Source organism: Engraulis encrasicolus, chromosome 1 (assembly GCF_034702125.1).
Source record: "Engraulis encrasicolus isolate BLACKSEA-1 chromosome 1, IST_EnEncr_1.0, whole genome shotgun sequence".
NCBI lineage: Eukaryota > Metazoa > Chordata > Actinopteri > Clupeiformes > Engraulidae > Engraulis > Engraulis encrasicolus.
In genome coordinates, this window is record NC_085857.1 from 42,498,057 (window position 1) to 42,512,016 (window position 13,960).

Genomic DNA, 13,960 nt, shown 5'->3' on the forward strand with positions numbered 1-13,960 from the left:
TGGAGGGGGGGGGGGGGCATGGAGGGCATGGAGGGAGCGTGGGCATGGGGGGGGATACGGTTGATTGAAATGATGTAGGGGGATACATGGAGGGCTGATGGACAGCTAGAAGCAAAAGACTTAACAGGATGGAGGGAAGAGACACAGAGGGAACGCAAGGAGAGAGGGAGTAATGAATGAATGGAGAGAGAAGAGGGGGTGATGAAGGAGGGGGGGGTATGGCAAGGGGGTGGCGGTGGTGTTGATGGCACTGGGGGGGTTAAATAACACCACAGGGAAGCCAATCCCCTCTACCCTCCCTGTGATTCTGATTCAGGGGGAGCAAGCGAGCTGTGAGCTGTGGGTACGGAACAACACAGATGAGAGATTTGGGGGGGGGGATTGGTTTGATTGGCTGCTCCTCTTTGTTGAGGGCAAGAAGAGCAATTAAGCAGAGAATCAGAGGAACGAAAGCGAAGGCACAGAAAAGGAGAGATGGAGAGAGACGTACATATAAAGCAAGGTAGGGGCGAAAGAAAAGAGAGCGAGAGAGTGAAAGAAGGAGCGACAGAAAGAAAAAAAGAGGGCATAAAGACAGCGATCAAAAGGCTGTCAGACAAAACAGACACGGGAAAAGCAGCCACAGAGGGAAGTAAAAGAAGAGTGCTCAGAAGGAAGAAAGAAAGAAAGAAAGAAAGAAAGAAAGAAAGAAAGAAAGAAAGAAAGAAAGAAAGAAAGAAAGAAAGAAAGAAAGAGAGAGGGAGAGAGAGATCGAGAGAAGGGTGGAGAGATCAAAAGGGAAAGGGAGAGAGTGAAAGAAAGAGGAATAGAGACAGCATGTGGAAAGACAGGAGAGAGAGAGAGAGAGAGAGAGAGAGAGAGAGAGAGAGAGAGAGAGAGAGAGAGAGAGAGAGAGAGAGAGAGAGAGAGAGAGAGAGAGAGAGAGAGAGAGAGAAGTTAAACCAAGAAAGTCAACACATGTCTGACAGGCTAGCAGACAGACACATGAACAGTACAGAAATCAGAGAAGAAGCCATGACGGAAAGGGAGGACACGAAGACAAGAAGTAGAGGAAGACACAAGTAGAGGAGGAGGAGCAGGTGATGATAAGGATGGTATTGACGGTGGTGTTGATGGTGGTGGTGGTGCGTGACGGGATGTGTGGTGCTGGTAAGTAATACCTGCCCAGGAAATGCTCCTAAGCAACCTGCCCTGCAGCAGCGCAGGCGGGCAGAGAGAGGCCAGAGCGCCCACTGCGGAGGGAAGAAGCGACCCGCCATCACTCTCACACACAACAACAACAACACTCACACACAACAACAACTTACAACATACAGACACCAGGGACCTATACTACAATGCTGGTTCAGGATAAGTAAGAGGTAAATCATCTAATAGAAGAGCCTGGAGTCCTCATTTTTCTAAGGAAAGGCTCTTGCATTAGATGATTTACCTCTTAACTTAACCTTAACTTATCCTGAACCAGCATTGTAGTATAGGCCCCAGGGGTCGCGCACAAAGCCACATGGAAATACAGTGCATTCAAACACACACGCACACACACGTACAGGTATGCACTTATTTATATACTCACAGATGCGCTCACGCACAAGCTGTACACGCACACGCACATAAACCTATACAAACACACAAGCACGCACAGACAGACACGCACGCACACGCAAGCAGACAAAGCCAACATCACAAAAAACTGAACAAAAGTGCCTACAGCAAACATAACATTTTGCTTGAAACAACAACAAAAAAACCAAAACAAAATGTGAATGAAAAAAAAAAACATAATCCAAAAGAAGACGAGACAGGAGCAAGGCTTTGTGTGAAATGGCACAAAAGCATTGGTTCCAGGCTGCAAACGTGATGGGTATCTATAATGAACTAGGATAACAAAAGGGAATTGAACAAGTTCATGGGTTCAGACCGAAACGTTTTCCTGATATGTGAGACCAAAACAAAAAAATTGCATACAAGGGGTTTTGGAGCACGCAATTTTGCTTCTGTTCTTTTCAAGATGAGTTTCATGGGCCAAAAAAAAACCCCATAAGAACTTTTCTGAACTGACGAAACAAAAAGAACAAAAAGATTTCTAAAAACAAAAATGTTTTTCCCAGATAGGAGGATGATGGGAAAAAAACACACTTTCACAGCATGACAGATAATAGAATCCAGGGACAAAAAAAAAACTTCTTCCTAACTTTTTCCTCCCAAGTGCCAAGTCTGTGAGTGACTCAAAGTTTCTCATTAACAGAGCACCCAGATGAACAAAACACCAATTACGGCACTTGTGTCTGCCATCAATATGCATAAGTTTCACACCACAAGCATTCATCCATCAAGACGTTAAGTAGTGATGATGATGATGATGATGCAGATTTTTTTTTTGTAAAAGATAGAAAGAAATTGTCTGTTGACTGCCCGAGGTGCTACTTTAGATAGGCATTATGTAACATTTTAGCCAGTCAATAAACTGGCTATTATAGTGCATTCTTTTGAAACTCGGTTGTCGGAAAAGAACGTGTGCTCAACTTGGGGTTCCGAAACACAAACTCGGAGCACTTTGGTGTACTCCAAGTTCATTTAACATTAGTGTTTTCAGACATTTGTAGTGTTTTCAGACATTTGTATTGTTCCCAGCTGTTGCAATAGAGCGCCTTTACAACGGTTGTTGGGAGAACAACCTCGGGTCTACCGACAACCGAGTATCAAAAGAATGAGCCATATGTCCTTACATATTACCTATTGACATATTACTAGGTGATTGAACATCATTAATGAACTGAACATCATGTCGGCAGACCAAGCATCCTGTAAGGGAAAAATACGCTGCAAGTCCTCTTGTGCCGGATCCACACTCATCAGCTGACAAGTCTGCTACTCAGGTAGTGAAGGCTTATAGAAGGGTCAACTGAAATATGAGAACCAACTGAAAGTTGCATTGTTGCACACAGTTGCAAGTTGCATAGGAAGGAATCAACCCAGGAAGAGATTGTTTGACAATCTTCTTCTCATTGGCTGGCATTGTCTGGCTATTTCAGGTAGTGAAGGCTCCCTTAGGAAGCCTGAATAAAGTCCGCAACACTGCTTGTCTTCTGTGTTAATTTTAATAATGAGAGTGCAACGTTTTGACCCTCGTTTTGACCCTCATTATTAAAATTAACACAGAAGACAAGCAGTGTTGCGTACTTAATTCACTCTACCTGGATTTATGCTTTTTTTCCCTTCCGGCCTTTATTATTACAGGACAGTGGAGAACAGAGAGCAAATGATTGGTAGAGAGAGACGGGGGAGGGCCAGAAAATGACCCCGGTCGGACTCAAACCGGGCCCCCCGTGAGCATGCAAGGCCAAATGTGGGGGGCTTAACGCGCTGCGCCACAGCACCCCCTGGATTTATGTTTTTATTGTCCTGTACCTGACCCATCGGGTGGGATGTGCACACATCTACTCCGTTGACCACTTAGGAAACCTCACATGAGAACCAACTGAAAGTTGTACAGTTACATTAAGTTGCCTTAAACCGCATTAAGTTGCATAAAGACATCAACGCAGGAAGGGACTGTTTGACAATCCTCTAGACATACTTAGTAGTCATTCAAAGACCCACAACATTCAAATCATAGAACATTTAAACATAATGCTCTCATCAAATGCAAGTGCAGAGGCCGTCCCAATGAGAGCTCACCAGTTCAGGACTTTTCTTACCTTGTCCACATGTAAACCATGCTTAGCTGAGACCGAGTGCTTCCATACGGTACTACCATGCATGTTCATTCCTGGCTTCAGTGCTACTGTACAATGCAATGTTACAGGTTGAGGAAGTATACTGCTCAAACAAGGGAACATCAAAACAATACAATGCAACCCTGAGTGAATCACACATCTGGGAATCACATTCCCTTATATTAATAAAGCTTTTAGCTCGAACATTTCACTAATTGCTAGTGTTTTTTAGTGTTTTTTCACTAATTGCTAGTGTTATTTTGGTGTTCCCTTTATTTTTTAGCAGTATACTACATGTTCATCATCACACACACACACACAAACAAGCAAATGACACTTGGCAAAGTCTGTGTGAGTGTGTGTGTGTGTGTGTGTGTGTGTGTGTGTGTGTGTGTGTGTGTGTGTGTGTGTGTGTGTGTGTGTGTGTGTGTGTGCGTGCCTGCGTGCGTGCGTTATATATGGAAGAGAGCGTTATATATGAAAGAGAGCGTTATACACTCTCACATAGGGGTGGAACGTACCCACTCACACGAAACTCAGATCTTTGTAGTGGCAGGTAGAGCGTGTGAGTGTGTATGCATGTGTGTGTGTGTGTGTGTGTGTGTGTGTGAGTGTGTGTGTGTATGCATGTGTGTGTGTGTGTGTGTGTATGCATGTGTGTGTGTGTGTGTGTGTGTGTGTGTGTGTGTGTGTGTGTGTGTGGTCACCTGTGTTGGAGCGCTGGATGAGGGAGGGTTTGCTGAGGGCTTGAGGTGCATCAGCCGGGGCTGCAGCAGCAGTATTCCCAGTAGCAGTCCCAGTATTCCCAGTAGTAGCAGCAGTATTCCCAGTATTCCCAGTCCCGGTGACGGTGGTGGCGGTGGCAGGGGGTGCGGGGGGCGCCTCCTTGATGCCCTCCATGGCCATGAGGACGCTGGAAAGGTCCTGCAGTGGCATGTTGCCCAGCTCCGAGGAGAAGGGGCTGGGGGGGTTCTCCAGACACATCAGCCAGCTGGTGTTGCCTGTAGGGGTGTAAATAATAATCGAAATGTTCCGATATATCGCGATATAATCTGATGATTGAATCGAATTGCATCGTATCGTGGGTTATTCTAAAGTGTCAAAAATAATGGAATCGCTGGCCCCTGCCCAATGCTCCAAAACATAATAGATGTGGGAAAGTAATTGGAAAAAAAGTCGAATCGAATCGCATTGTATCGCATCGTGGTGCATTCTTAAGTATCGGAAATAATCGAATCGCATTGAATAGTAAGATATCGATCAAACTTGGGCGAAACGCGTTGTTCGCTCCGAGAAACAAAGTAAAGAAAAGTAAGCAGTGTGCGGTGTCTCTTGAATTTTGTTCAGTAAGATATCGATATTGAATCGTATCGTCATGGAGGCTGTGATTTACACCCCTAGTTGCCTGCACGGCATGGGGACACAGGTGCACACACACACACAGATACACAAGCACATACACAGACAGGGACCAAATATTACAATTCTGTGTTTCATGTGAGACTTTTCTGTCCCTGTCTTCAATCTGAGGTCCTTCTATGGTGGATGACGCTCATGGAGCATAACCGAACCATTGGCCCATAACTGACACTGTGTAAAAGCCTTTTTGTCAACAATAGCATTGGCTTCCTGCATTGAAATTCCAAGTCAAGTCCAGACTGCCTTTCAGTCGTTCTGATGTCTTCCAACTTTCTTTTCTATTGGCAACTTGCACACAGGGACAGGTACAACTGATTGTTAATCGATTGCATAGCGAAATTGGCACAACAACTGCCAATCAAGACTCGATGTATATCTCCACAATTCCCGATTACTCGCCCATCCCCAAGTAAACTATTAATGGAATCCAGGAAACAATTCAAAGCTTTAAAATATGAACTGTGTAGGATGGTGGCCAGAGCAGGTATTGCAACTATGCTGTTCATTCAAAATAGCAAGTCTGACATGGAGAAGATCCACCTTTTCATGTATGAAAAGTGCAATTTGTCATAATGAATAATGGTATGTAGAGTATGACGGTGGTGGTAAATATTCATGAAAAAAAATTACATTTGTAAATGGGCAGTATTAATTCTTAAAATATTACATAGTGCACCTTTGAAAGGTGACTGCACTGCCCACGATACACTCTGAAGAGAGCTAGACTTCACTCTCCTGCTACAGTGCCACTGCTAGACTCACAGGGCAAACTCTGAAATCTGTATTTCATTTTTACCCAGAATGGTGTAGCCGGCAGGACATATGGCTCCCCAAAACCAATCTCCACATCTCCATTACCCGGTGTTTCGTTGTATGCCAACCCCAGACCTCCCCTTCCATTACCTCCTCTTCCCTCAACAGATCTGTCTTGCCCCCCCATCACCTATTACATATTACTCACCCGCGATGGAGAAATGACAGCTAAATTGATCGGAAATGAAGGTGCTCCCCTCCCCCCTGCACCTCTCTCTCTCTCTAAAAATAAAAATAAAAAACCTTTACTTAAATGAATTTCTCTGAACCAGCAACTTTGAGGGCAGAACACGCTCGAGCTGACCAATATACCTAAGGCATGGAGGGGGTCACATCTCATTTCTGACACTGAAATATATCTCATTTCTGACATTGAAATGGGTCTCGATTGCCAAAAAAGGCAAAATGGCCACTACATACAACCATCTTAATTCACCCTGTGAAGATACCTGTGTGTGATGCGCTGTTCCCCTCACTTCACGGGTCTTAAATTAACAACCGAGCAGTTCTACAGACATCTGGTGTAGCATCTGCCAGGGACCACCGACAAGAGCGCTAAATCTGCCGTCAACCTGGCTGAGCGCTACGCCTCTCTCAAACAGACGCTCACAAAGAAAGACCTCATCTTTCTTGTTGATAAATGAGGTCTTTGTAACAGAGGCTGTTTTAAAAAGTCACTGGGTAGAAACTGAAATGGTTCCTCCTGGGGGAAATCTAGGCCCCAGGCTGAGCTGCATACTAAAAGCTTCACAGTTATGTGTAACTCCAGACACAGATGAGGCGTCTCGGCTCTATCAGCCTGTGGTAGAAGACATCACAGAGGAAACAAACGAAGCGCCAGTGCCAGTTTTTGACTTTTGCATTTTGCAATACAAGGCCCAGTCCAAAAATGTAAATTTCCCCAAAATGGACAACGATGGACACACATTTTCCAAATAGACTTGTTTTACCTGTCCAATTCAACCAATCACCCAGCTGCATTGAGAAGGTAAAACAAGGTCCACGTTGCCCATCACTGAAAATGGATATACGTCATTTTACAAAGAAGCTCTCGAAGATTGAGAGCAATCATGTGAAGAATGTGAGTAGACAGTGAAGCCAGTTTTAGATTTCATTTACAGTTCAACAAAGACGCTTTTGCACACCTCTGTAGTTTGGGCAGGTGCGTAGGATGTTATCCCAGCGGGGTTGTCAGTCAAGTGACGTGACCTGCGCAACAGGACCTGATTGGTCCAAGCCAGTCAACCAAACTTTTCAAAAGTTTTGTGTTTGAATTGTGTTTGTAACTTTACCTGAAGAAGCTCAGATGACCGAAACGTTGTATTAAAGTTTGCTGGTGGAATGGACAGTGTGTGGGATTTCTTTGCACTTGAGATTTCATTTACAAACATAACTGGGTGGGAGACGTGACGCCTTGTTTTTTCGTAACATTGGTTAAAAACCTACAAAACTGTTATTTTCCTTTAAAAAACAAATGTCAATGAAAGAAGATGTGGTATATTATGTTTCATATTAGTCTTAGATGAGAAGAAACATTTTGGTTAAGATTTATGTAAAGGTTTATATGTCAAATTTCCTGTGGTGTGACAGTAACATTAATGAAACAATATATAATAATATATATATAAATTAACCAACAACATTTTGAATAATGTATGACGCATTTGGCATGATTGCATAAATCTTAACTTTAGATTAAGATATGTGAATGTGGAAAAAACTCAAGACAGTAATATTAACTACAAGTTCAATTTCGTAACACAAATTGCGTCCTGTGGGGTGACATGTATGTCAATGTTTGTGAATGGGCAGCTGCAAGGCCAACTACAAGGGTCTTAAAGACTGGCTCCTAACCAGTCAGTACCTCAGTTATTGGAGAGTGCTGTGGAAGTTTAAGGTGACTCTTAACCTCTTAATATGTCTTCATATTGCAATCTTTCTGTCACGCAATGCTTAGGTTCATTTTATGGTGTCCTGTGGTGTGACTGCTCTTATAGGAGGAAAAAAAGGTTTTTTTATTAATGAAAACACATATTAAGATTAAACACAATATCATTATCAAGTTAGCATGAGCTCAGATGTCAGTCATGTATACAAAAGGATTAAAATGGCCATAATGCAGTGAATTCCCTGTGGTGTGACTCCATTTTCCTGCGGTGTGACATGCCTATGCTATGTGTTGATGCAGGACACATTTTCCCAAAAATGGCAAAAATAAGGTGAAATTCCACAGACCACTAAGTGCTTTATTTTTTTCTTTTTTTTTTTCAATTTTTATCCATCATTTTTTTCAGGAATTTGAAAAACTTTTTTTTTTTTTGCGTTACACCCTTAAAGGAGTATGCCACTATTATGGGGCTTAATATAGTGAGAATCGTTGGCTGGGGTTTATAAAGGTGGTAAAGTGTCTTATTTTTCATGTTAAGCGTTGTCTTGCTTTAAGACAAGTTAAAAGAGGGAATATGTCGCTAAGCTAGTGAAAGTCAATGCATCCGTGTAGCATTGTAGCATGCTACACGGATGCATTGACTTTCACTAGCTTAGCGACATATTCCCTCTTTTAACTTGTCTTAAAGCAAGACAACAGCTTACATGAAAAATAAGACACTTTACCACCATTATAAACCCCAGCCAACGATTTTAACTGTATTAAGCCCCAAAATAGTGGCATACCCCTTTAAACGTCAACCACCCAACTGCAGAGTGGAGTGGGAATCGACTTTCACTGGATGAGTTTCACCGACAAGTGGCCCAAACCCGTAATGATGCCCTTCACAAAAGAGAAATGCCCAACAACTTTCTGTCCAGGGTGAAGTTTGAAAGCTGCTTGACAAACCATCAAAATGGGCATTGCCGTTCTTCAAAAAGATAAACAGCAAAGAGAAACAGATGGGCCAGCGACAGTGGCTGAGCATTCCACATCAAGAAAGAAAGAGAGGCAGAAAAAGAGAGTTAAACTTAGACGGGGGTAGAAAGAGAGGGAACAGTGTAACCCTCGTGCATCATCTTAATGCTAGCACAGTGGCGGACTTGCAAAAGCACAAGCTATCGCTCTTAGGTGGCAGCACTGAGGGGACGGCGGAGTTAGCAGAGTTATATTTTTAGGCAAAGGCGATGATGATGAGGAATTGAGTTTCCCTTTAGAAGTTGCAACAGCAAAGTCACCAAGATCCTTGGGGCCAAGGAAGTATTAAAAAAAGAGACTAAACTGTTTTTTTTTTTAGCATAGCGTGCAGTTCCCTCTGTGTACATCATGAGAGAACGATATAATACCGGGAACACCTTTGGGCAGCCTTTGTCTGACACCATAGGGGACCTAACCCTGTCTCTTTTACCTCTGTCAGTTATGAATATTTGCACACAAAGCGCTGCATAACATAACGCAGCCAGCCTCACCCCAAACCCAGGGCTACTGCAAATGTGTTTTGATGAAGCGGTGGCCTTGTGTCAGGGTCTTTTTATGCAATCTCCCCAGTCCTGACTTAATACCACAGCTTCCAGCTCTGCAGCTTTCGGCTTTGAATGTACTTTCTGTACTCTTTTCCACCTCCATATCAGTTTTCACACACATAATCTCTGCAATTTAATAGCCAAAACGTAAGCAAATTTCTAAACTTTTGTCACAACTTCTTTTGTATTAATATCCCTTCAGAGTTGTTCTAAGTGAAATTGTACATCTGGAGTCTGACATTACACAGAGAATTTGAAATTGTGCTAAAAACCGTTATGCAGATGACTTTGACAATGAGGCACACTTGACATGACTCGATATCAGTGGTTAACCCTTGCTAGTGGAACGTTTGGATTTTGCCAACCAAATGCTTGTGTCAATGTTGGACGCATAACATTGACAGGAGTCCATGATGGTGTGCACAAAAAAGTTGGTTCTCCTGCTTTTGCTGTGTTTTTTAATGACAATGGCAATGCTTTTCAAAACAGCAATGGCCTAATGGTTTCGGTATTGAAAGGTTCAAATCCCATACCCAACCCTTGGCCAAAGCGTCCTTGAACAAGGCACCAGGGCTCCAGCCACTGTAACCAATACCCTGCTAATGGATTTCAGATAATAGTGACAGGAAGTGTAATGTAAAAAACATGCATTTGTGCAAGAAGGTCAGTTCACCTGAAAGGCATCAGTGTATAAAGATCTCAGCCCACTTAACATAATGTTTAATGCATTGTTCTTCTAAGTGCCTTTGAAAAAGATCCATCCATTATGTTTATTGCACAATTGTTGCTTTGGATGAAAGTGTCCGCTGAGAGTTGTGCAATGCAATTCAAATGTAATGTTAACGTGGGCTCACCTGAGGGCCTGCGGATGAAGATCTCGGCCCAGCCCTGGGTGAGCATGGGCACGAACTCGGCCAGGCTGGCCTTCTCCTTGAGCGGGGGAGGGGCAGCGGTGGAGGAGGAGGCGGAGCTCTGCTGCTCGTCGGCGGCGGTGGCTGCCGCTCCCCTGAGGGCTCCGAGGCCCTCCAGAGGTGGGCCGGGAGGGGGCAGCGGCCCGCACAGCTCCCCGTCAGAGGGGGACACCAGCGGGCTCAGGCTCTGGGCAGGGCCCCCTCTCAACGCATGGCCCCCTGGAAGCGAAGGAGGAGGAAGGAGGAGACAAGGAGTTGAATACAGAGAACCGTTACAACCAGGGAACCTAAAATAACTTTTTTCAACACCAGCTAAAATGGCTAGTAGATGTTCAGCTAACTCGCCAAACACACACACACACTTACTAATGGATGGATCAAAGTGACTGGTAAGTTGGCATTTTCGACACCCGACGAAGACATTGGGCCATTTTTTCACATTAAATCACGACAAGGGAGCTATTGCGGTGTGCGAATATTTCTTCTCCTTTTTCCATTTGCGTTTTTTTATATTCTGCAACCGCAGCAATTTGTTTTTCTGGGATGTGCGCACACCTTACACTCTAAGGTGGCATTTTCTATTAGCACGACTGAAATTTCACCAGCACTTGGCCGGTTGGCTTGGGTTAATTTAGAGCCCTGATTTCAAGTACATGTAGATGGTTGATAAGGGCTGGGAGGGGAATACAATGAGTAGTTACAACATAACACACTAGCTACAACGACATGTGTACTGTACATATAAAAGATTAAAACTGAAAGAGAGAGATAAATTATTAAGTTGATAACGTCTCCCAAATGCCTTACATGAACCCCTTGGCTTTGGTCAGAACGGGATACATAATTACGCTGTACTGTACACACACACAAAAACATGTACGCCCATGAATTATTTCACTTTTGGACAAAACATTTCAAATGAGCGAGTTTACAGTGTTCTTAAGTACACGTCCATTGTCCAGAGACAGGTTTTGATTTGTGTAAGATGAGAAAATTATGTCACCAAGGCAGAGCTCACGAGTCCAACATCATTGTCATGATGCAACATGATGACACGTACTCTGCACCCACTACCATACACTACCAAACGCTTCATTTGGAGGGGGTCTACATATGTCTGTCAACGTTATTGTCTTGAGAATGACATGATTCTTAATCAGGAACATTAATAACACATTATTGATGTGAGTGATTTGTCATAATGGTGTGTTGGAATGTCATGACAACCCGATAACATCAACTTGACATTCCAAAAACCGTCATGGGTAATGTCACTCTTGTGCCAGTTACGTGACACCCTTCCGTAGATCCTTTCAAATAAATGGTAACGGTACATACCCTACAGTGGGAACATGGACTATGCTGCCGTACAAAGGCAAGGTGCTGTGAGGTGCATATTTGATCAAAATTGAGTTTAGACTGAAAATGGTCTGAATAATACCTCGTTTACATTGTGACAAAGCCTTACGGTCCAAATGTGTCCCATTTCAGAGGTATGGTTATGTCAAATTTGCAGTAGCTGCAATACCCAACCTAATACAAAAGGCTCCTTGCTCCTTGTCCTGATGAAGACCAGTGCGGTCGAAACATGTTGGCTTTTTTAATCATGTTTTAGCCCTATGACAATAAAGGCTTTTTAATGGACTTCCTCTTTTTCACCTGGAGTTGCCTGGATTTTTCACTTTTTTGAATTGAACTGATCCCCTTCATCCAAGAGCACCCAACAAATATACTTTAAGAAGATACTGGAACTTGTTTGAGCTACCAGCCATTTTGTGTTTTACTAATACAAAAGGCTTTGAAGGTATTTTTTCCTCCATTTCAATGTTAGTGTTACTGCACTTTGCCTTTATAGGGCAGCAAGCAACAAGCAAGTGTACTTGTACAGTACAGCATCAGGAGGAGGATTGCCTTCCATTATTCATAACTCAGCAGCCACCTCATGCAAAATGAAGTACAAACAATCATTCTTCTCTTTTTCTTACATTCAGCTCTCTGGGAATTAAAACCACCGGTGACACGGTAACTATAAACTTAGAGTTTTGTTTATTTCACGCTTCGCTGAGACCAATCGGAACACGGCGATTAGATTCCCCAACAACGGCGCGCGTTGGTAGGCAGGCAGACGGCGATTGTGATTTGGACAAAAGCAGAGGCGATTTATGCAGGCAAGGCAGCATTCAGCAGAGCAGACAAAACAACCTTATTGTGAGATTTTTTTCTCACCATGGAGAGGGGCCTTTTCATATTTCATTATGTAATGTCATAGATTGAGCACGTTAAAATGAAAGGTATGGGTCAATGGCGACGAAAGCGCCGCACTTTTGAGAGGCAAATGTGCCTTCCTTGTATTTAACTATTACGGTGGAATCTGAAGTTCAATCTTGTCATCTGTAAGATTCGTCTTTTTTCTGATTAATGTAAAATAACCCCTGCAATCTCCATGGCCATCTGATGTATACACAGGCCAGGACATAAAGGATATCGCAGATCACATCAGATTATCCTGCAATGTGAACACTGATGATTGCATCTACACACAATGACTAGACACCAGACACACAGGGTGCGTTCCAATATGCGACCTTGCGTCCTCCACTTGTGCTTGTGGCCTCGTACCAGGAAGTAATAGGTCATGATGACATCACTGAAAACAGCATCATATTTCAATATCTCGCAAAATCTCAATTGTAATGTCCTTTTCTCATTTGCAATTGGGATGGTGAATGAAGAAAAGTCCCCCAAAAAATATTTTGGCTAGGCTGTGACAGCTGGGAAACATATTTGTTTTCTCCACGGAGGAGGGGCCAGGAGGCGGGACGAGGCCACAGGCCCAAGTGGAGGACGCAAAGTCGCATATTGGAACGCACCCACAGGTGTGAACTTCTTATCTTCTGGTTTATGATGTGGCTGGCTACCTTCCGTGCATAGAGAGCACACATAAAGAAAAACTCACAGAGAAAACACACACACATGCGCGCCCACGCACACACAAACGCACTCAGATACACCTCAACAACCACACAAAAAGGTCTGTAATGTATGCTTACTGTCTATGTCTAATTGTCTATGTCTAATTGTCTATGTCCACACCTAAAGTCTATGTCTATGTCTGCAGGGGAAGTAAGAAACGTAATTTCAAATTCTTTGTATGACCAGTGCATGTAAAGAAATTGACAATAAAGCCGACTTGACTAGAACATGTACAGTACACAAACACAAATGATCCCATCCATAAATACAGGTTCACATAAACATGCCCTACACACACACCTGACATGGAGCGTTGTCGGATGCGTGCGTTTCTGCTGTTGAGTTGCAGGCTGGACTGCGACTCCAGTTTGGCCGGCGCCTCTTTGGTCTGTCTGGTGTGGAGGGACGGGTCCGACCTGACACACACACACACACACACACACACACACACACGACAAGAAAAGGGCACGCACGCACACACAGACACACACACACGCACGCACGCGCACGCACTCACACAGAGACGAGACAAGACAAGGGCAAACAAAACAACACCGCGCGCTTCAGTCACCATGGGATCTGACATTCAGATAACAGCATGCCACGAAAACCATAGTGTGGGATATGACATTCTGATAAGATTACAAAAAAAACCTGTAGGAATTGGTCATTTTTTCA

The 13,960-nt window shown here is 43.5% G+C and overlaps 1 protein-coding gene across 1 annotated transcript in view; it reads right to left on the reverse strand.

Annotated features, from left to right (window-relative positions):
* The window catches only part of tsc2 (TSC complex subunit 2), a 107,313-nt gene that overhangs the window by 41,535 nt on the left and 51,818 nt on the right, over positions 1–13,960 (reverse strand). Inside the window, exons 29-32 of the mRNA XM_063202638.1 lie at positions 13,583–13,698; positions 10,253–10,528; positions 4,424–4,717; positions 1,161–1,232 (exon numbers count right to left, since the gene is read on the reverse strand). Coding sequence (XP_063058708.1) covers positions 1,161–1,232; positions 4,424–4,717; positions 10,253–10,528; positions 13,583–13,698 — 758 coding nt within the window. The remainder of the gene's footprint in view (positions 1–1,160; positions 1,233–4,423; positions 4,718–10,252; positions 10,529–13,582; positions 13,699–13,960) is intronic.